The 20,937-nt window shown below is 39.9% G+C and overlaps 1 protein-coding gene across 2 annotated transcripts; it reads right to left on the bottom strand.

Annotated features, from left to right (window-relative positions):
* Positions 1-2,486: 2,486 nt before the first annotated feature.
* Positions 2,487-12,152, bottom strand: eno1a (enolase 1a, (alpha)). Of its 2 annotated transcripts, none has more exons than XM_044122450.1 (12): positions 12,010-12,152; positions 9,593-9,687; positions 6,561-6,656; positions 6,000-6,058; positions 5,656-5,725; positions 5,426-5,559; positions 5,113-5,335; positions 4,230-4,427; positions 3,915-4,116; positions 3,716-3,824; positions 3,058-3,116; positions 2,487-2,974 (listed from the first exon to the last, which is right to left on the bottom strand). In XM_044122450.1, the coding sequence occupies exons 2-12, from the start codon at positions 9,675-9,677 to the stop codon at positions 2,911-2,913; spliced, it is 1,299 nt and encodes a 432-aa protein (XP_043978385.1). In that variant the 5' UTR covers positions 9,678-9,687; positions 12,010-12,152; the 3' UTR covers positions 2,487-2,910. The 2 variants fall into 2 exon arrangements, with proteins under 2 accessions (XP_043978385.1, XP_043978377.1); XM_044122442.1 differs by lacking the exon at positions 6,000-6,058 and adding an exon at positions 6,352-6,410 and having other exon boundaries at positions 12,010-12,142.
* Between the last annotated feature and the right edge of the window lie 8,785 nt (positions 12,153-20,937).

Below are 20,937 nucleotides of genomic sequence, written 5' to 3'. Positions count from 1 at the left end.
GACATAACTGACCAGTTGTATCCACGTTTCAACCACTGAAACCCAAACCCAAGCCATCACGCTCACAAGAAACTAAACGTATTAAGATTTTCAGGAACAACCACTGAGGCTCCAATCTATCGTAAACATGGTCAGAGCGGACAAAATAAGGCTTTCAAACCTAAAATCACTGTACAAATTCTAGACGAGGCAGAAGTAGCATCATGCTGAGGGCCTGTTCTGCTGGTGTGGTCCACAACCCGAGTGGAATGATGTAGAATGAGGAGTCTCTCCAAACTTTTCAACTTGCAGCAACAATTAGACTGTAGAAATATAGACTTTCTTGAAACTTCTTTTTACTGCTCCCACAAAATTTGAAAACTTCTTAAAAGTACGGTTGGTGCTAGAAAGGAGCTCTGCCGTTTCTGGAAAGTACTGAAACATTTAACAAGTGTCACTATTAGCTTGTTGATAGGTTCCCAAAGAGATTCATAGCATGTATGTTGTAAGGTACGTTCACCCAAATGTGGGATTGTAGAGTGTAGATGTGCAGCTTTAACACAATTTAGAGGAAATCTACCCTTATTTAACACATTTCCTTGCTGAAATTGTGAGATGTATTATCAGGACCCACCCTGGCTAAGTCGTGTACCAATTAGCAGAGGTTGGTAGCAACTAGCAACACTTACTTTAGTAACTTTTTGTGCTATTAGGAGTAGTTTTACGCCACTATACTTTTTACTTCTATTTGAGTAACATTAATTATTGCTTCTATTACTTGAGTACCGTTTCTCGATGCTTGTTTCCTGTTGCGTCCCCTGGCTGCTCTGGAGTTTGTAAGGGACTAAGATGGCATCTACGCTGTCTAGTTTCTGATGCTGAGGCTGCCATTTACCTTCAAAAAAAGCTCACATAAGCCAACATAAACAAAACAACCCTAAAAGAAAATTAAATTACCTTACCTAATTGCAAGTGGGGAAAAACCCTTTTTAAAGTAACCTTCTTAACAATCACATAAACGAGGGAAAACAGAAAGGCAGCTCTCGCCTACAGACACAGTCTGTCCAAAAAGTTACATTACTTCCAGAGTATAAAAGGCCTTTCATGCCTGCACAACAAATGAGGTTGTTTGGCTGCAGTCAGTATATCAGGAACTGCTATTGATGATTTGCTTAAATCCTGGGAAGCAGGAACAATATTTCTTCTCTCCACAAAGAGGATGTAGTAATTCTCTCCCTAGTAACTTCACTGAATGATGGTCAAACTTGTTTTACTTTATCTAGTGGATCAAGTTGTTTTTTTGTTGTTTTTTTACTTTCTCTTAAACACCAATGGAACCTATTGGTGTTTAAGTTTCATTTAAACACAAACTATTGTTTAATTTAAACACCAAATGAAACTTCTGGTTTGTCTTTAGTTTTCTTAAACAGTAGACAGTACACAAAGACCCTGCAAGCACTTTGATATTTATACAGTACTTACTGTAGGTGTATGTTAAAACAAATTTGGAATAAGTGATTAATCTGCCATCAATGTTATTTTGTAATTGTCATGTTTTAGTTTTAAATTATCTAAAGTTGCAGCGCATTGCCTGATTACGTAATTTCTAATATATCAAATGTCATTCTACTTTAGCTTTATTTGGTGGTATTTTTATTAGAGTAAATTCTTGAAGTAGGCTACGTCAGTAAAAAAAAAAAAAAAAAAAAAAACTTTTAGTCTATTGATTAAGGCATGACGAGCGGTACTCTAAATTAACGATTTCTCGATTCAAATTGATAAACTTTATTACCAAACGTCAGTACACGCCATCTCTAGACATTTTTTAGAAGGCAACCCCCCTGTCCGATTCACGTTTCATTTACGCTACATCTGCTACGTCCCGCAGTTTTCTGACGTTAGACCGTCTGTGAATGGTAGCTGCATTTTAACACTATGACCACAAGATGGCACCAAAAACTTAAAGGACGTTGAAGTTTTAACTCCTTTGTGAAATTGCTCCTGCACCCTGGCTCGTTGAATAAATTTAGCATTACAGTTGGTTTTAAATCCATAAGCGTTGCCTTTTATTTCAATGTAAAAAGACAAAACAAAATAAACTCAGACTACCCGTTTTGTTTTGATAACATTTAGGGCAAGAAAGAAAAAAAAAATATCTCCTCGATGGTTAAACAATGTAGACAAGTTCAGGAAGGCCTCAAATTAAATTGGTGTGGCACAAACCCAGCAGACCGATGCCACTAGTTAATAGAGCCTCATTTATCTTTGCAATTCTCAGTAGAAAGAACTCACACCGAGCATTCAGATTCCTGCACCCAGGGGACGGACAGAAATGGAGTCTCACAGGCCTCAGCTCAAGTTTCAACCAGCTCACAGACTTGCAGCACTGAGGAAATGGTTTATACAGGAAAGCTTTAGTTTTTGGGTAAATGCTCCTCCAGTGAATAATATTTTAATCATGATGCAGAATGTTTGTGCACAGGAGGAAAGGAATAAGAACCAGACACTTTTGAAACTATATTATTTATTACATATTTCTGTAGGGGCTTATAGCAACACAAGACCTTGTCAGAGGCGGAACATTGAACATACAGAGCTCTTGCCACTGCTTCAGGCAGATCCCTGCTAGAGTTACCTTTGCTCAAATAATCAGAGAACCACAATCACTACAACTCACATGAGGCTTAAAGAAATCACATAACGGACACCAACAAGGACCAACACTAAAGCATATTTTGCAGATGAGCTGAGCCACATGGCTGTACTGGAACACAGCACCGCTTTTCCACGCCGCAGTCTTGGACCTTGGATAATAGAGGCGTCTTTTCCATCTTCACTCCATATAGGGCAGGTAAACCTAGTGTGGCGAATATGTTTGGGGGATTATTTATGAGCAATGAACACGCAGTGGCCCGAGGAAGCTGACCCGGTTCAGATGGGGCGCCTGAAGTTCTTGCCGGCAAAACGGGCCTTGTCACCAAGCTCCTCCTCAATCCTGAGAGAAAGTAACGACCGTTTCAGACTCGGGAAATCGAGGAATTCATTTAGGATTTGTGGAGGTTTGTGGGAAAGCCTCACCTCAGGAGCTGGTTGTACTTGGCCAAACGCTCGGATCGGCAAGGAGCGCCAGTCTTGATCTGCAAGTTTAGCAATACATTACCCAGAGTTCATACACTTCACACAGTAAAATTCAAGCATTTAGATAAAAATAATTTTTTAGAAACGACAGTTCAATATAGTTTATTAGTGTTGGTTCGTTGTGGGACAAAGTAAACTATAATATAGCAAAATCAGACATCTCAATTTTATGTTTTGAGATGTCACTAACAAAAAAATGCCCGTAGTTTCAATAATGTATAAAGTATTGAATACAAGAACTTTTATTTCAGTTACACTGATCAGCAAGTCATTGAGCCACTAGGAATAAAAATTTGTCACATTAAAACAATCCAAACAAATCATGTTAGGGTAAATTAACTTTCTGCTCAAACTTTACTTTAGAGATTTTTCTGGTCTAAAACAAGAACAATTAGTCCAATTTAACTTCAACCTGAAAAGTTAAATCTCAGTCCTAATACAGCTTTGCTACGTGTATGAAAACATCTGGTTTCAACAGTATGCAACATTTTCCAAATTTAGGTTTTTAATCACACATTGCACTTTATCACAAACCCTGATTGGATTTCGACGTGAACAATGACAGTTTTATTTGCATCGTCAGAGTTAAATCGATTACCTGTCCAGTGCAGAGGCCCACTACGAGGTCAGCGATGAAGGTGTCCTCGGTCTCTCCGGAGCGGTGGCTCACCATCACCCCCCAGCCATTGCTCTGGGCCATCTTGCAGCTAAAACAAAGGGTGAATGTTTCAAACTGCTCAAAGTGCATTTACTGCTTTGAATTTCGTCAACAGGACCGCCGTGTTGTGGGCACTCACGCCTGCAGGGACTCTGTGACAGAGCCGATCTGGTTGACCTTGAGCAGCAGGCAGTTGCAGGCTTTGTCGGCGACGCCCTTGGCGATACGTTTGGGGTTGGTGACTGTGAGGTCGTCTCCCACCACCTGGATGCTGGTGCTGGCTGTGAATTTGGTCCATGCCTCCCAGTCGTCCTGGTCAAATGGGTCCTCGATGGAAACGACTGAGACAGAACGTTAGATGTTTGGTATTTTGACGTAAAGTCGCTGCTGCTGCCATTTTTTGTTCCCCAATAAAAAAGGAGCGGGTGTTAAAAAAAAAAAAAAAAAAACTCACCTGGGTAATCCTTAACGAAGCTCTTGTAGAGGTCAGCCAGCTTGTCAGGGGTGATGTAGCGGCTGGGGTCATCTGGAGACTTGAAGTCCAGGTCATACTTGCCACCCTTGAAGAATTCGGAGGCAGCCACATCCATGCCGATGACGATCTTGTCGGTGTAGCCGGCCTTGGCGATGGCGTTCTTCAGCAGCTCCAGAGCTACAGACGAGCAAAAACATTTCAGGATTTTAACCTCTAATTGAGAGATTTGCCACAGAAGCTCACAGCTGAAGTCAGAAACTAGCAACGCATAAGTCAAATTAATGCTTTTATTTTGAAATATGCAAACTTAAGTAGGATTGCAGATAATGACTATTTTAGTAATCATTTTTGACAATTAAGTTAATTTAAAAAATTGAAACATTATACTGATCTTAGGATTATTCTATAAAATATTAGAAGAGCACAAATAAAAGCAATTACAAAATCTAATACAGCACTTCTTCAGTTATTGTATGCAACAAAATGAAACGTGAAATGCTGAGCTCTTTCTGCTCGACTTACCAGTACAGTACAAGGCTAATGTGGCAATTCTTTTTAATTAACCAATTAAGTAGAAAGCAAATGGTGCTTAATAATGGATCATTAAAAACATCTACACCAAGTGAGTTTAGGTAGGGCTTATTTACAGACACTCAAATCCAAAACGTACGTTTATGAACAGTTCTGGCTTAATTACAGCTGACTCTGTTTTATGGAGTCCATGTAGTTCAGTTGATAAAGTGGCTACTAAATTAGTCGATCATTCAATTATTGATTCGTCATTGTAATTAATCTGATTAATCCTTTCAGCCCTAGTATTAATTTCTGTTCAGGATTATGCAACCTCCTGCGTTTTTCACACCTTCTTTGTTTTCCAGGATGTTGGGGGCGAAGCCGCCCTCATCCCCCACGTTGGTGGCGTCCTTGCCGTATTTCTCCTTGATGACGTTCTTCAGGTTGTGGTAGACCTCGGCACCGATGCGCATGGCGTCCTTGAAGTTGCTGGCGCCGACAGGCAAGATCATGAACTCCTGCATGGCCAGCTTGTTGCCTGCATGGGAGCCGCCGTTGATGACATTGAAGGCCTAAAGCGAAGCAGAAATGGATCAGCTTTCGAGTGCAATGGCTTTTTGGATCGGACGATGTTTGGGGATGAATCCTCTCTGGATACTGACGGGCACAGGGAGGATGACATCGGGGTTGCCAGCCAGGTCAGCAATGTGGCGGTAGAGCGGAACGCCTTTCTCTGCTGCACCAGCCTTGCACACAGCCAGGGAGACGCCCAGGATGGCATTAGCACCAAACTTGGCTGAGGGAAGGAAGGGAACCATTTTAATGTGATGTAAAAGCATCAAGACTTTTAAAACTCACAAGAGTGTAGTGACAAGATTTGTAAGCATCTTACACTTGTTTTCTGTGCCATCCATGTCCAACATCAGCTTGTCGATCTTCTCCTGCTCCACAACGCTCACATCCTGGATTCAGACACAACAGGACAAGTTCAACTAGAGCAATTAAAATTAAACTGGTTTGACTTGTTGGTTAGGAGCACACACAGTCAAGTTCACCATCTGAGAACGTTACTGCTCTAACTTTACTAATGCACGTTATTTTTAGACACAAGAGGTGAAAGTTATTGGTAATAAAGGATAATTTTACATGGCTAAACTGTAAAGTTAGTCATCTGGTTAAAATATGTTCAGTTAAACTGGTTTTCAAACAAATTATCCAAACAATGAATGGTCCTACCTTGCTGACCAGTGCAGGTGCAATAGTTTTATTGATATGCTCAACAGCTTTAGAGACACCTGCAAGGGACAAGCAGACCATGACTGACAGACAGGAGAAGACCATGCAACTCAGGCCACACAGATGAACACAGAGCATCCGATTTATATCAATGTATGAGTAAATTATTAAAATATTATCCACTAATTCAGCAGTTTATTCCACCATTTACTTTGTTTGTTTTTTTTTTAATCTGTGAACATCTGCTGTGAACATCTGTTAGTGCCTGACAGACATTAGTCTCCAGAAGCAAACTCATTCTCCATGCTGCTGTGCAGTGCAGAGAGTCACCCTTATTTTCCACTTTATTTACCTGGTTACATAACGCAGGCGCCAAGAACTCATTTATATATTTAACAGCTCTTTTGACTCCTAACAGGAGGAACAGAAATGGGGAAATTGAAAAGAAAACATGATGAAGAAAGAGCGCAAGAGTTTATAGGAGTGTTGAAATGAGCTGAAAGGTTGCAAAAGGACAGAAGTGACCAGAGTTTAGAGAGAGAACAAACAGAGATAAGTTACCTTTGCCCATGTAGCGTGTTTTGTCATTGTCGCGGAGCTCTAGAGCTTCATAGATACCTGTGGAAGCACCGCTGGGGACTGCAGCCCTGAAGAGACCTTAAACAAGACATTTGGGTTTACAAATGCTGCCTCCTGGATAAAGAAAGCAGCATTTAAATACAATTTCACCAAGGCAGCCTGCTTCCTAAATTGTAATTCTCTGGTGCACAATCTGAAACACCTGAACCCTGTGGTCAACACCACAGTGAGGAAAAAGCACAAATATTTGTCCCCTCCAGTCAGAGGGGAATAAAACACGCAGGGAGGGAGTCGTACTGCAGATGGCGGTGATGTAATAAGTGAATAAAAAAAACAAAAAAAAACCCACCAACTGAGCATGTGCAGAAAATTTGTGGCAGGATATCAAGTACTGCCAACACAAACTCAAACCCACTTCAGTCAAGTGAATGAAAACCTTAAAAAAAAAAAGAAGAATTATTCGTTTTACTCAGTGGAGCAGCAGAGATTGTAGTCTGAGGGGATTTAGTGCTTAGGCCAAGGGGGGCACAGTCGCTGTCGAGGCCCTAAGCTAATGCTCAACAAATCATCTGCAGCTAGAAATCGGCAGGCAGCAGCAGGAAGCTGCAGCCAATCAGGCCATAAATCAGGGGCTTTGCCTCTTCATCTGCCAAACGCAGTAAGAGTAAAAGCTGGCTGAATAAAACGCAGGCTGTTTACATACAGTTCTACAGGTTAGCAAAAAGATGGTGGAAATGTCCAGGAGGACATGAAAAGGCACACTAACAACGGCCTGACTGGATGCAGCAGACGCTCTCTGGGGTTTGGCTGCTGTCAAAACACAGCTGCTGGACTTAAAAGGCCGTCTTTATCTAATAAAAAAAAAAAAAAGAAAAGTAAAAATAGACAAGTTTCACAGTTCACAGAACATGACAGCCACCCTAAGCTGAGGAAAAGATGGCTGTAGAGTAGCTCTGCAGGGTTTTTCAGGCCAGTCCAACTCTTCCATGTCAGTGGTCATTCAGGTTGCTTCATTAACATTCTCAGGACATTTCAGGAAGTTGAGCAACTTCCTTTGTTTCAACCCAAAGAACAGAAATGACCTCAATCCGATACAAAATAATAATAATAAATGGTGGGCAGGCCATTGATTAAATTAACAAATCTAAACCTCAGCCAAAGGTTGAATAATTTACAGCTCAACTGAGCAAAGCAATTTAATTCAAAGACTTTAAACAGATTACTTTTCTAGGCCAAAACAGGTTTATCATTTTATTTGATGTTTGACTTCCCAGTTCAACTTTAGAGGGTAAAGAGAAAGAAACTAACAAAAAAGTTACCCTAATTTATGGGGTAAAACATATGCTATTGAATTTTGATTTTCATTAAACTACGAAAGCTGCAAAGAACATCTTGTTGATGCATTTATAGACATGTTTTCTTCATGCCAATCAAAGAGAAAAGATGAAACATCATTTTTGACAGATTGTCCCACCTTTAATCCCAAATAAATTCAGAGTCTTGGTAAAAATGCTGCATTGTGTTATGATCCAGAGCCGTTACAGTAACAGTGCGCTGCGGATGCCCTGTGAAGTTACAGGAGCTATTTTCAAACATTCGGTTTACCTGATCTACTCTGCAGCTGCACCAGGTCAACAACCAGCTGAACTGTCCTCGGCTTATGACATACTTTCCAGGAAGACATCTTCATTGCAGGATAAAGAATTAAAAAACTATTTTAAGGTTTTCAGGCCAGTACTGAACTTCAGTTTTCTTCTACACCTGGCTGGTAGCTAGTCGTGTTCCTGCAGACAGAAATCTGCAGCAGGTTCGTTGATGGAAGTGGTTTTGAATTAAATGAAAAGTGAAGAATTACTAAATTATTTCCATTTATGAAACAAAGAATAAGGTCCCAAAACTTTATCGAATACAAACTTTCAGGGGGAAAAAAAAAAAAAAATCTTAACTTCTAGTTTTCAGCATTTTAATGTTTCGAGTGCATTTCCATAAATCCAACCATAAATCTGATGCATAACAGACATTCGCAAACTGTAATGGACGATATTTTTTGCTTCAAAAAACATAAACTGATGACTCTGGAAAAGACTATTGTTCTGAGAAAAAAGGAGTTGGGCCACCACTGAAGCTAAGCAAGAATCTCAACACAAAATATATTGCAGAAAGCACAGACACCCTCAACTCTAACAATGAATATATTAACTGAGATTAATAAATGACAGACCTGGCAATTAAGATTCTAATTGAGTCCATAGCTAAAAACAATAAGGTTTAGATCATCAGGGCTCACTTTCTCTACATCGAGGGAAAAAAAAAAACTAAACTCTCTGCAGACCCCACACATCCTGAACATAAATCATTTAAACATTTACCTTCAGGTTGGTGGTACAGAGCGCCATTTGTAAAAAAAAAAAACAAACAAAAAAAAAAAAAAAAAAAACAAGCTACTACAGTTTCCTTCCCCAGACAGTCACATTCAAATTTGTCTCTTTCGTGAAAATAGTTTGATATATTTACAACAGTTTTTATTTCCTTTTTGTTGCATTATCTGAGAGCAAAGCAGAACTGAAATCAAATTCCCTGTTTTTGTGGGAAAACAGAATAAATCTGGTATCGATTCTGAAATACAGTCATTTAAGATTTAGTTGTATTGGTCCACTTCTATTTCAGAGCCTTGGAGACTTTAATCTCGTCAAACATGGACTGGATTATCGTGTGCCTGGTTAGAGATCATTAAAAGAATACCATGTGTGATTTAAAGAAAAGTGTTAATGAGTGGGCATTTAGATCTACACGCCCCAGAAATGAGAAACTTCCAAAACATCTCTAAGACATAGGAATATGGAATAAAGAGCTGGATTAAAATTTTGCAGACATTTCCAGGCTTGGTAAACGGTAAAACCCCAAATTTCTAACCATCAAGACTGAAATGTTAGAATGTAAATTATCTTAGGCGGCAAACATCAGCAATATGTAGGGATTATAGATGAGCCTTACAGTAAGACAGACAGGAATACCTTTCTTGGTGTACAGGTCAACTTCCACAGTGGGATTACCACGGGAGTCAAAAATCTCACGAGCGTGGATCTTGAGGATAGACATCGTTCTTTATCTGTTTGGGAGCAAAAAAAAAGTAAATGCTTGTTAATTTAATGCAGCTCTGCAGGAGAGTGGGCAGCCACACTGCAGTCTCACAGCAGAGTAAACAATGACTTGGCAAAAAGTAATCAGAGAATGCACTCCGGATCAATGTTCTTATTATGTCTTGAGCTGCACACGCCACCAGACTGATGCAGTCTGACCAGCACGGAGGTTCTGTTGGAGTCAGAGAGGTGTGGCTTCCTGCAACAGAATAATCTCTGCATGTTCATTCAGTTTATTTGACGTGCTGTATCGCACACAGCTTCAACATTCTTGCACAAGCGTCCTCTACTGCCAATAATTACGCAACCGTTTTAAACTGCAGTATTTAATAGCAAACGTAGCAGACAATGGGAGCGTGACCAGGCAGAAAGGAAATGTTTGGTCCTTTTTTTTTATTAAAATGATATGGACTGGAGAGCTGAGTGGTGCCCTAATCTCTGGCCGTTGCAGTAGGAGAGGTCAGAGAGGGTTTTCAGTCGGGATGTCTGGCCATGACGCCTGGAGCGGTTTATTGATTAGCACTCTGTCCATGTAAACCGCTCCAAATCCAGGCTCTGCAGCCGGATCAGAACCAATTGAAAGCGCTGCAAATAAAAGCCTGATTGGAAATTTGCCAACAGTGCACACTCAAACAGAAAGGCTAAAGTAACCTGAGGCTAAACACCACCATTGATTCTTTTAATTACTTTTAGCCAGCTACCATAAAATGAACCAAATCTGACCATTGTGATCAAATCTGATTTTACTGTGGTCTGAGTGTAGATTGAGTTGCAGATCCATCAATTATCTATTAGACTGGACATGAAGGGTTCCTAGATTTGAGCAAGTAAACTGCATTTAGGTACTGAAAATAGAGATGCAGTCAATCAGGCAAAGGTTGGAAAAAGATTATTTTTTTCCTTATTTCTTAAATGCATCTGAACCAGGAACACGGATCAAACAGGCGATTTATTTGCAATGTAGACATGGAGTGGGAGGAGTCTCCTCTGCTCTGACTGCTGGTGATGGTATGGTGTTGAACGGCCGTCAGACTGACTGCAGTGCTTTCAGGATGTGGCAGAGGCCCAGAGCGTTGTCGCCAATAAAGTCTCCAATGACAAAAGGAAAGTTGCTGGATTTAATACCAGTTTGAAAAAAAAGGGGATAAAAATCTGAAAAGTCAAGCAAAGCAACAAATTGCTCAGACTAAGAGTGTCTGTGTTTAGCTTTCACATAGGGTTAGCTACACTCAAAAAAACTGAGATAATTGTACAATTTAGATTGTCTGTTTGATTCAAACTACCCCAATTAAGAAAGCTGGAATCCATTTCACCAGGTTTATAATGAAGCCAAGTTAGGATTGGTTACAGATAGCATAAGAAAACAAAACCTTTAATCAGCATCAGCCTGGAAAAGCCTCATCAGTCCATCTGTTGGGAAACAGTGTTTCAAATTTAAATAACTACCACCTCCACTTTCCATAATTGACATATGTGATATTGAAGTCATCCACGCCTTTAAACACTTTACGGAATAAGCAGGAGAGCTACCTGAGGATAACAAAATGGCATCCATTGAGAAATGAAGACACCTTATACTTTCTGAAGAACTAAAGGGTTGAAATAGAGTAATGAAAATCATGAAAGACCAAATAAAGTTAATTACTGAACCGGATGAGTCAATAGTAATGTTAGAACCCTATAGCTGTCCATTCGATGGAAACTAACACTGCCTGAAACAGACACTGGAGCCTGTACCGACTTGCTGCAAAGTAATTTTCTTTTTCGTGTAGGAGACACGCCTCCGCCCCTGCTGCATTCAACTAGTAGTCCAACTAGTGTGGCACCACCGTGTTCTCCAAACACCGCCGAACAACAGCCTCTTGATAACGTTTTTCAAACAAAATGGAGAGGCGCGTCCACTGCAAGGTGGACCCGCAACCTGACACCTCCTGTTCCCCTCCGCACACTGCGGCTCTAAATGGAGCGAGACATCCATACAGCTGACGGCCTGGTTTAAAAATAGACGATGTGCTACAGGCTGCTGCATCCTGAAGATACCAAACCCTGAGCAGAAGAGGAGGAAAGCTGTCCGAGCTGGGAAATCATCAGCTAACCGTTTAGGCGTCGGCTAACCCAAGGACAAGCGTCCGAGGATGCGGTCGACGACAAAAACCATAATGTAGATTTTGAGAAGAGAATAAAGTGATAATATTAACATATGACACGTAGTAGCCATGCATAAGAGTTAATAAGTAATAAGAGCTTGGTCAAAGTAGAAAGAAAAAGCGGCAAAACGCAGTTAAAGTTACCTTTCCGGCCTAACTGTGTGCAAGGACGGTGCTGTCTCTCTCTCGTGCGGGCAGGCAGAGAAGGCGCTCGTGACGCCGAGTGCCGGATGATAAGTGGACGGAATCAGGAATAACGCGACCTGATTGGCTGAAACTGAGTCACCACGCAGAGGAGCAGGAGTGAGAAAGCACGTTCACCGTCAGGAGTTTAGGGCAGGCCGTTATAACATATAATCAAACCGCACTTTGGTTGGTAAGTATTTTAAGGAAAATGCCATATTGGTACTGAGAAAAGTTATGAAACCACCACGAAAAAGGGGCATAGAATCATTGTATTACATAGTATGACATTTATATTCGGTTACATTTATTTGTATTGTATCAATCCATAATACGCTGCCTCGAGGCACTTAACAAAAAAAACACCTACATTCCATCCAGTCAGAGAAATGTATTTAAAGTCAAATACATTCCAGTTCATTATATCAATCAAACAACTTAGTAAAGTGTAGTTTATTTTTTAAATTGGTGAAAAATAAACAGAAGCACTGTTTAAAATAAGAAGTTAATGGAAGTAGTTGCTCAATTAGTGGTTCATCTAGTAGAGAAACACATCATGAGCTTTGTGTCGGTTTTAAATGCTACATGATTAAATAGAGCACATACAGTTAGTCACAGCAAAAGCTCAGGTAATAGCCTTGTCTAGGAGAAAGACAGGGTTTAACACTGAAAGACAGGGCCATGTGTTGGCAGCAGTGGCTCAGCAATCTAATATGAAAAGCATGATTAACAATTGAACGTGGATATCTAGAATACAAGTTTCTTTCCTTTTAATTTTTTTTATTCTTTTTTAAAACTACATCTGCTATCCGAAAGCCAAAGACTCACAAAAATAAAACTGTATATTCTAGTTTGGAATAAGAATGGTTAACATGTGGCAAACGTGTTTGGCTGACGTCAGTGTATTATATGGTGCAATAGCTTGCCGTACATCCTACTTGAACGAGACGAAGATGCGGATTTTCTTAATTGAAGCATCATCTAAAAGAACAACACAAACAAACACAGTACAGGTTGGCTTTACTCTACTGTGTTAAATAAAACGAATGCTGAGAAATGCATGGTTTTACTTGTTTTAAGTCATATAAATTCAATGATGGAGAATGCGGAAAGAAAGATGACGCAGAAGTGAGTACGTGCAGAGGAGCAGGCAGGGATCTCCCCACTCAGTGTTTCGTTGTTGGTCACATGTTAGTTGTGGTCTCGTTTCCTGGCAGTGCCCCCCACCCCTGCTCATTAAAAAAAACCCACGAAATGAATGGAAATGCGGAAATGAATCACTTCACCCAGCGTGAGACGTGCACTTCAAGTAACACGTTTTCTGTTGATTTAAAACGTACTGACAACGGGTGAGTATAAAAATAAAGTTCTTAACCTTCAGATTCAATCACCAAGCTTTGATTTTTCTTTTTCACAAACTGCACTCAGGAAATTATTTTAATTAGTCATAATGAATAATTTGCGGGTTTCCCCCTCTGCCAAGCTGCAGTCTAGTCTCTTTATGACACAATGACTCTGCAGCTGCGCAGTCCACAGCGTGCGGCATCAATAGCAGGAACAACAGAGAGGAATGACTGCTGCAATGACCTTGAGACTGCAATGTTTTAAAGTCAGATGCGCCCCCTGGTGCTCACAAAAGTCACACACCAAACTAATTTCACACACATAGTTAGATGTGAGTATTCCCTCAAGAGTTATTTGTAGATTAATTCAGAAATTTCTTGTCTAAATTAGGACGTCTGGCGTTTGAAAAGTCCAGATTAACCAAACACTTAGATTAAAATACATAATTTCAACCTGGAAAATAACTAAGTTGCCACAATAAGCCTGGTATGGAGGAAAGAGAGGGTAATCAGATAATATAATTAGACGTGTTGAATCGAAAGAAACAAATGAGCAGCAGGTTGCTGACTGGAGACTTAAACTCTAGAGACCCCTGGTGGATCATTGAAGACATGACAGATAAAACCCAGAAGGTTCTTAGAATATTTTTGTGCTGCTGTATTCTTTGCTCTTGGCCCTGGTAGGTAAACTAAAAATGTGCAACAGATATAAGAATTTGGACGTCATGCAATATTCATATGAGAATATAATATGAGCATATAATATAATATTCTATGACTTGATCCTCACATATGGAAAGATGGGATGAAAGTTATTTCCACCTAGTCCTAAAAAGCTTTTTACATAGGACCTTCAGTTGTTGGTGAGAATGTTGAAAATGAAGAGGAATTTTAGTTTTCAACAGGAAGCACTTTTGTTTTCCAATTTTGTAAAAAACAAAAGTGGAAAATTCCAGTTTGGAAAGTCTTGAGCCAGAGCTCAAAATTTGGTGACACACTGGAGAAGAATGTGTACAGGACAGGTCGTCACAATCTGATAGATTTGGACAAGCTTAGCAAAGGAGAGCAGACAAATATTACAAAGTCAATATGAGATATGATAGGTTTTGCTGTTTTTCTGTGTGTTTATTTAGGTTTATGTGTTCTGTTGAGTTTCCGTGTCATCCCATCTACCCTTGAATGATCCCAGCTGTGTCTCGCTCTCCTGATCACCCTCTGTGTATTTAAATCCACCCATGTCTCTTGTTTCCTTGGCGGGTCTTTGTCTAATGCCGTCGTCTCTAGCTGGGTTTCCTGTTGCTACCAGTTCTGAGCTCCCAGCCTTCTGCTCACCTGTGCTGCCTGGATTTTGTGCGTTATTCTTCATTAAACCACCGTCTACCTCACCACTCTACAACCGCAAAACATGACAGTGTACCACTACTACGTCATCTAACAATAAGAATTAATGTGTGCAATCAGGTGTCTTTTGTACTTTTTCCTTCCTAACACGTTTCTATTTTTAGGTGATATGCACAGAATAAATGTCAAATCGAATGTGGAAAAAGTTTTGAAATTATTAGTTATGGTGTCTTTTTTTTTATTCAACAGAAAAAGCTGGTACTTTTAAGAGACACTAGTGTTACTCTATAATAGCCTCATGTCTAACAACATTCTGTGTGGAGTTTTCTCCATATTTTAAAAAACAATGTTTTTGCTGCTGCTTGTGTAAATGTAAGTGCCACCAGTCACCACTAAGGGAGGCTGCAGCCTAGAAAGTCCCTTAGCTTGCGCAATAACATCTCTGGACTTGCAGCATAATGGCAGCAAAGGATGCCTCTCACAGCTGGGCCTTCTCTACCCAAACAACCCAAACACATACCACTTCCCCAGCAACACCACCGCTCACACACACACTCACAGAACATCTCACGCCACTTTGTTGCAGCGGACCTGCGGTAGACTTTTAGCACAACCACACAGCCCAGTCTGCTGATGTTCCTATACTGATGATCACAAACAAACACATCCAAATAGAGTAACTAACGTACCTAGTATGTGTACCTCAACACACTCATTAACTATTACAACAACTTGAACCACAAAACCAACATGAAGAATGTAAAGATGTGAACTTTTATAGTTAATAATGATAATGTAAGAACAGTAACGCAACATGCATTAAGACAACAGCCTGAAAGTTGTAGGTTTTATACAGAACTCAAGCAAAATCAACCCTCTTATGCGAAATACGAGTCTATGGCTGTCATGCAGAAGTAGCAGCACTTGCGCTGGAACTTGCCAGTAAGCTGACCACTAACCGAAGAATAATTAGCTTATGGGTTTTGCATAATTCATCAACGCTTTCAAGATCAGTTGCGAAGTTAAGGCATCATCACCAGGAAACAAGACATGGCTGTTTAGCTCTTCCTGTAACAATAACCCCCTGGGAAAGACTGCAAAGAATCTGGGAAAAACTTGTAAGCAACAGACAAGCCAGGTTAATCCAGGTGACACAAAAATGTAATTAAAGTGGAGAAATCAAGTTTAATATGGTTTTCAATCTGTTTGAATGAACACATCATGTGTAGTTGAAATGGACACTTCTCTTTCCGAATGCCAATCTAGAGCAGTCTTCATACTCAGGGGCCCTCGAGGGCCGGTCTCCTGCAACTTTTAGATGTATCTCTACTTCAACACACCTGATGAGTTTTCTTATAATACCTTAGAGGACAATTTTATACTTTGGATGTAGACAGTGCTAACAAACAGACTTTGCCTACTCTTTCTAAATTTATACTAAATGGATTGATGGTTTTTATTAATGTCGATTGATATTAACTTTGAGTGAGTTGAGAGAACTTGAGATATGTTAACATATGTGACATGGCATTAATCTATGCTGCTCGTATCAATCATTTGGTTGTAGCATTGATCCTTCACAAAAAGTGTTTGCAAAAAAAAAACCCAGCGAGGTTTGCTGTAGTCAGCTGTGGTCACAGTTTCTGCCTGGAAGGGAACTTGTGACATTTTGACGCAAAATGGGTGTGAAAAGTGCTTAAGTGTGAAAAAGTGGTAAAGTGTGAACTTTGCTTATTCAGAGTCTTGTCTGGTCTTAGATGAAAAGAGCAACAGGGCTGCGTTGGATGCATGCAGCTGAGCTGTAGAGCAAAGACAATTTTCTGCAAAACCACAACACGAAAAGCAACTCTTAAACTAACTACTTTTGCATTGCAGAAAGAGTAAACATCATTCAGATAGACAATCTTCTTCACAGTTATGTAAATTTATTGGTCGGTCAATAAATGAAACACAAAAGAGGATGTTTGGTTAAACGACGGTTGCAAGTGACACATTCCTTGATCTTTCCACTTTTATAAAAACAACCTACCGAGATGTATCGGCCAAAATGTACGGTGTTACGGCAAGTGTTGAAATCATTAAAGGCTCTTGTGACTCAAGAGTTGAGAAGCTTAAGCTTTTAAATAGAATAAACAATTGAAATAATGCATTAATGGGATTCTTTTGAGGAATGCTTCATAAAGCACCGGCTTCCTTGCGGCACTAACAACAAAAGACGTGTTTTCCAGAGGAGAGGAGCTGAATTGCTGACAGACTGGCTGCACTGGGCAACTTTCAGGCGTGAACATGTGTTGCTTTGAGAGCAGGGCGTTGCTGGGAAAGAGCAATGGATCTTCACGCTCAGCGGACTTCTTTTAGTTATGGTAAACAAAGCTGAACTTCTCGACTCGTCAGCTCCTTCCCTCGATCCAGGTTGCTGGATCAACAATGCATTTTGTACAAACAACGTGACTCTGGTTCCCCAACAACCAGCTGATGTATTTGACAAGGTGGTGTAAGCTCGGGGAAAGACTGTTGACCTGCTTCGCTTGGATGATTTTTGCTGTAATTTCTGGAAGGAATATTTGAACTGAAACAGTATAAAAGCCATTTAAAAAAAAAATGTGCCGGGGTTTATTTTCCCTGTAAACAGCTTTAATGTACTTTATTCAGATTTTATGTGAACACACAACACAAGTAGTGCGTGACTAAAGGAGGAAGGAGAAGTATTCATGGCTTCCAAATCGTTTTACAAATGAAAGTCCCTCAGCTTGAGTCATTTTCAGTTTGTCTCAACCAGCTTTCCTCATCTGGAGAGAAATATTTGCCTAATTTTCTTTGCAAATAGAACAATGGAGTGACTCTGGGGAAGAATTTTTAAGCTGTGTCTTGCGATGGATGCTGCGTTTGTCACTATAAAGGAAACTACAAGTAAATTAAAAAACTTTTGTCATCATTGCATTTTATACAATGATGGTTAAATCAAAGCTTACGCTTGGTCCAAAGCAATAAATGCACCCTGTGGCTATAAATCTCTTTTTCAATGGTTGCAGTTTCTTTGTAAGGTTTTAACTTTTCAGTCACGTGGTACAAATATTCATTCACAGCCTGACATACCTGATCGCAGTCACACCGTTAAGTCTGCATGCCATTTGTTGGATTTTAGCATTTAGAGCATAAGGCTGATATGTTGACTATAGAATATTTATCCTGAAAGAAAGAAATTCATACTGGCAAATCTGCACCCTAAGCAGGGGAGAAAATATTTTACAACATGGGTGAACAAAACGAGGACAAAGCCAGATGTGTTCAATCGCTGTGGAAAACTACAGTGCAGTGATCTTGCAAAAACAACAACAACAACAACAAAAAAAGGTAACATTAGAACAAGAACTGGTTGAAAATGAAACGGTTGGGTAGTTTTCAGGACAATTTCTTTAAAACCTGCAGGACAGATCACTCACTGTAACTTTATGTTTTGGTAAGAAGCTCATTCTCCATTTCAGGATACTTTTAAATAAAACCATCTGACAAGAGAACTAAGCTTGTTTTTTTGTGTGTGTGCATCTCTTCTTCTTTGCTGAAACATGTTGGCTTTAAATGGGCAGTTTGGTCCTGGCTTCTTACTGTGATCCTGATAATGTCCTTAAGATGTTAAAAACCATAATTGTGGTCATGGTGGAGATGAACCTGGTAATTTACTGGGGAAGATGACAGCCAGGGTTCTTGTTTAGTTAGACACTGAGGGGCATCATGTCTGTGGCTTCTTAATGATCTCACTCTTTGTGCGTAGGACAGTCTTTCATGTCTCCTTTGCCCAAAATGATCTGGTATACTGGTTCCCTTATAATTTAGCTTTTAGTTGTTTTTGACCCAATATTAAAGCAACTGCTGTTAATGAACCACAGATAGCACATGAGAAAGGAACGTTTTTAATCCAATTAGTCTATTGGATGATTTAACAGATTTTTTAATTTTTTTTTAAGACTTCTTGCTTACTGTTGAGGAATTTGCACCACAGCTTTTTGTCTAAGCTTTTGAGCTTTTGTCTAAGCAACTTTAAAGAAAAAAAATAAAGAAAAAAATCAAGATTCCTTCAACTGGATTTGTTTTCTTGCTTGTTTTGCATCTTTTTGTGTCTAAGAGCAATAATGTATGCGTTGGAGAGGGTTACAGCTTTTCAAAAACAATTCATTTACAGGGACTCCACAAATCATCCGACGATGTTTGTTTTCCAGACCGTAAGAACATTTCAAACATTAATAAATCAATCGAGTTCTTTGCAGGGACGGACGTTTTTGTTGCGAGACGATATTTACGGTGGTGGGAAAAACGTGTCGATAACTCCGTGTAAACTCCATGAAGGAAGAGGCTGTAAAAACAACTGGATCAGCAATAACATGAAGCAATCATTATTATTCATATCTAATCCTTTTTTTCTTCATCTTTTTCTTAAGGTTTGCTGCATTGTCTTGCTGCAGTACTCATGCTGGGTAAACCTCCAGCTGAAGGACTGAAAACTTCATGACTCTATAATACTTTGGTACGAAGATGAGTTTATGGATAATTTAGTAACTGGAAGGCCGGTAGGTCACGTGGCTGCAAAACAAGCCAATATCTTCAATCTCCCATCATGCCTGATAGTTGCTTTCCTGTTTTTGGGTTGCAAACACGGTGCGGTGCATTAAGACATGATAACATCTTTCTCTTATCTGCCCAAAGAGGACCGTTGCAGAAATCTTGAGGTTTTTTTTCTTTCTTTGAGAGGTTCTGGCTTGCTTTTGCAATACTGTCCAAGAAGCCATGCAGAAAACTATAACCGTGGCCTGTTGTCTGACATATAGAGATTATTTTGTTTGTTTTTCACATTTCCGTGAAGGTTGCATTGAAGTGAAGATCGGTAGCTGCTTAAAATGTTTACCAGTTTGGAAATGGCCTTTTAACCCTTCTTAGATTGATGAGCAGCCAGCAAGAATTGCTCCCTGAAGGTCAAAGCTTTTCTCCTCCCTTCCTCTTCTTGTCATTGTATAAACTCACATTTGATCAGCAGCTTCAAGCTGCTACTTTCTCATTTAAACCTTATTGAAGGAACAGATAAAAGTTTTTCCATGACTCACCGAGAGTCATAGAAACGTACTTCTCGCCATGACAGCACCTATAACCATAACGACAGGGTCAAGAAAAATGTAAAACATAACAATGGTGAAGTAACGATGGCCTTCGCTCTTCCTCACTTCACTGAGGCAGACTTTGAGCTGACACAAAGCAAACTCAGGGTGTCTTACCCTGCAGCGGATTAGGTTCCTTATTTATCTAGTCTCTGTGACAAAAGCTTTACTGTTCCTCCAGTTAACTGCACTCATTCATTCAAGTGCATCAGCTGTGCCAGGATGGCTTTAGGTAGCAATCTTGCATGACGGAGCTCATGGAAAGAAGAAGAGACCAGGAAGCATCTGCAGAGAGAATCCAAAATGGTTTTTTTGTTGTTGTTGTTTAAAATGTCGTGTGTGTGTCACCAGACTCAGCAAAGTATTTTTTTTTTCTCTCTGGTGATCTTCAAGAAGCATTCAGTTGTACCATCAGAGGTTCATATTTCAGGTTCCCACTATGCCATTTGGTAGATTTACTTGCCAATAAAACCCACTAAAGCAGCATGAAACATCAATAACTCCCTGCAGTGTGGGAGCTTTGTTTGGCTCACAGTTTTTGTCTGTGACAATGTTGTGTTCAAGGTACAAGTGTCCTTTGGAAAAAGCCATTACCAGGGGGCCAGTAGTGGTGAAACCAAATATAAAGGACCAAAGGCATCGCTGCTAAAAGAAATCTCACCCTCACTTCCAGCTTCATATTAGAATACATTCGGGATGTTTCAATGTTTTTATCTTATGCTTTTGAGTATCTTCTCAATATTTTCTCTATTTTTTGTGTTGAAGTGAGCCAAGTGATTCTTTAGATAAGGTTTCCAGGTTGGTAGAAAGATATGAAATAAAACTCCATATCCAAAACTTCAAACAATTAAAAAAAACTGGCAGCAACACCAGAGGGTGAATACATTTCAACAGTGGTGGTAACAAAAGCTGTCCAACAGGTGGTAAACCTACGTTTGTTGTTGTAAACTGACAAAGAGCTCCTGAAACTCTAATGGGAGCGGTGATTATGGAAAAGGAGACAAGGCAGGTGGGACTAACTGAGCCGTAAACGTTGTGAAAAGGACAATAAAACTGAG

Source organism: Gambusia affinis, linkage group LG01 (assembly GCF_019740435.1).
Source record: "Gambusia affinis linkage group LG01, SWU_Gaff_1.0, whole genome shotgun sequence".
In the NCBI taxonomy this organism is placed as follows: Eukaryota; Metazoa; Chordata; class Actinopteri; order Cyprinodontiformes; family Poeciliidae; genus Gambusia; species Gambusia affinis.
The sequence above is the reverse complement of the archived record's forward strand: the minus strand, read 5'-3'. Positions and strand labels throughout refer to the sequence as shown.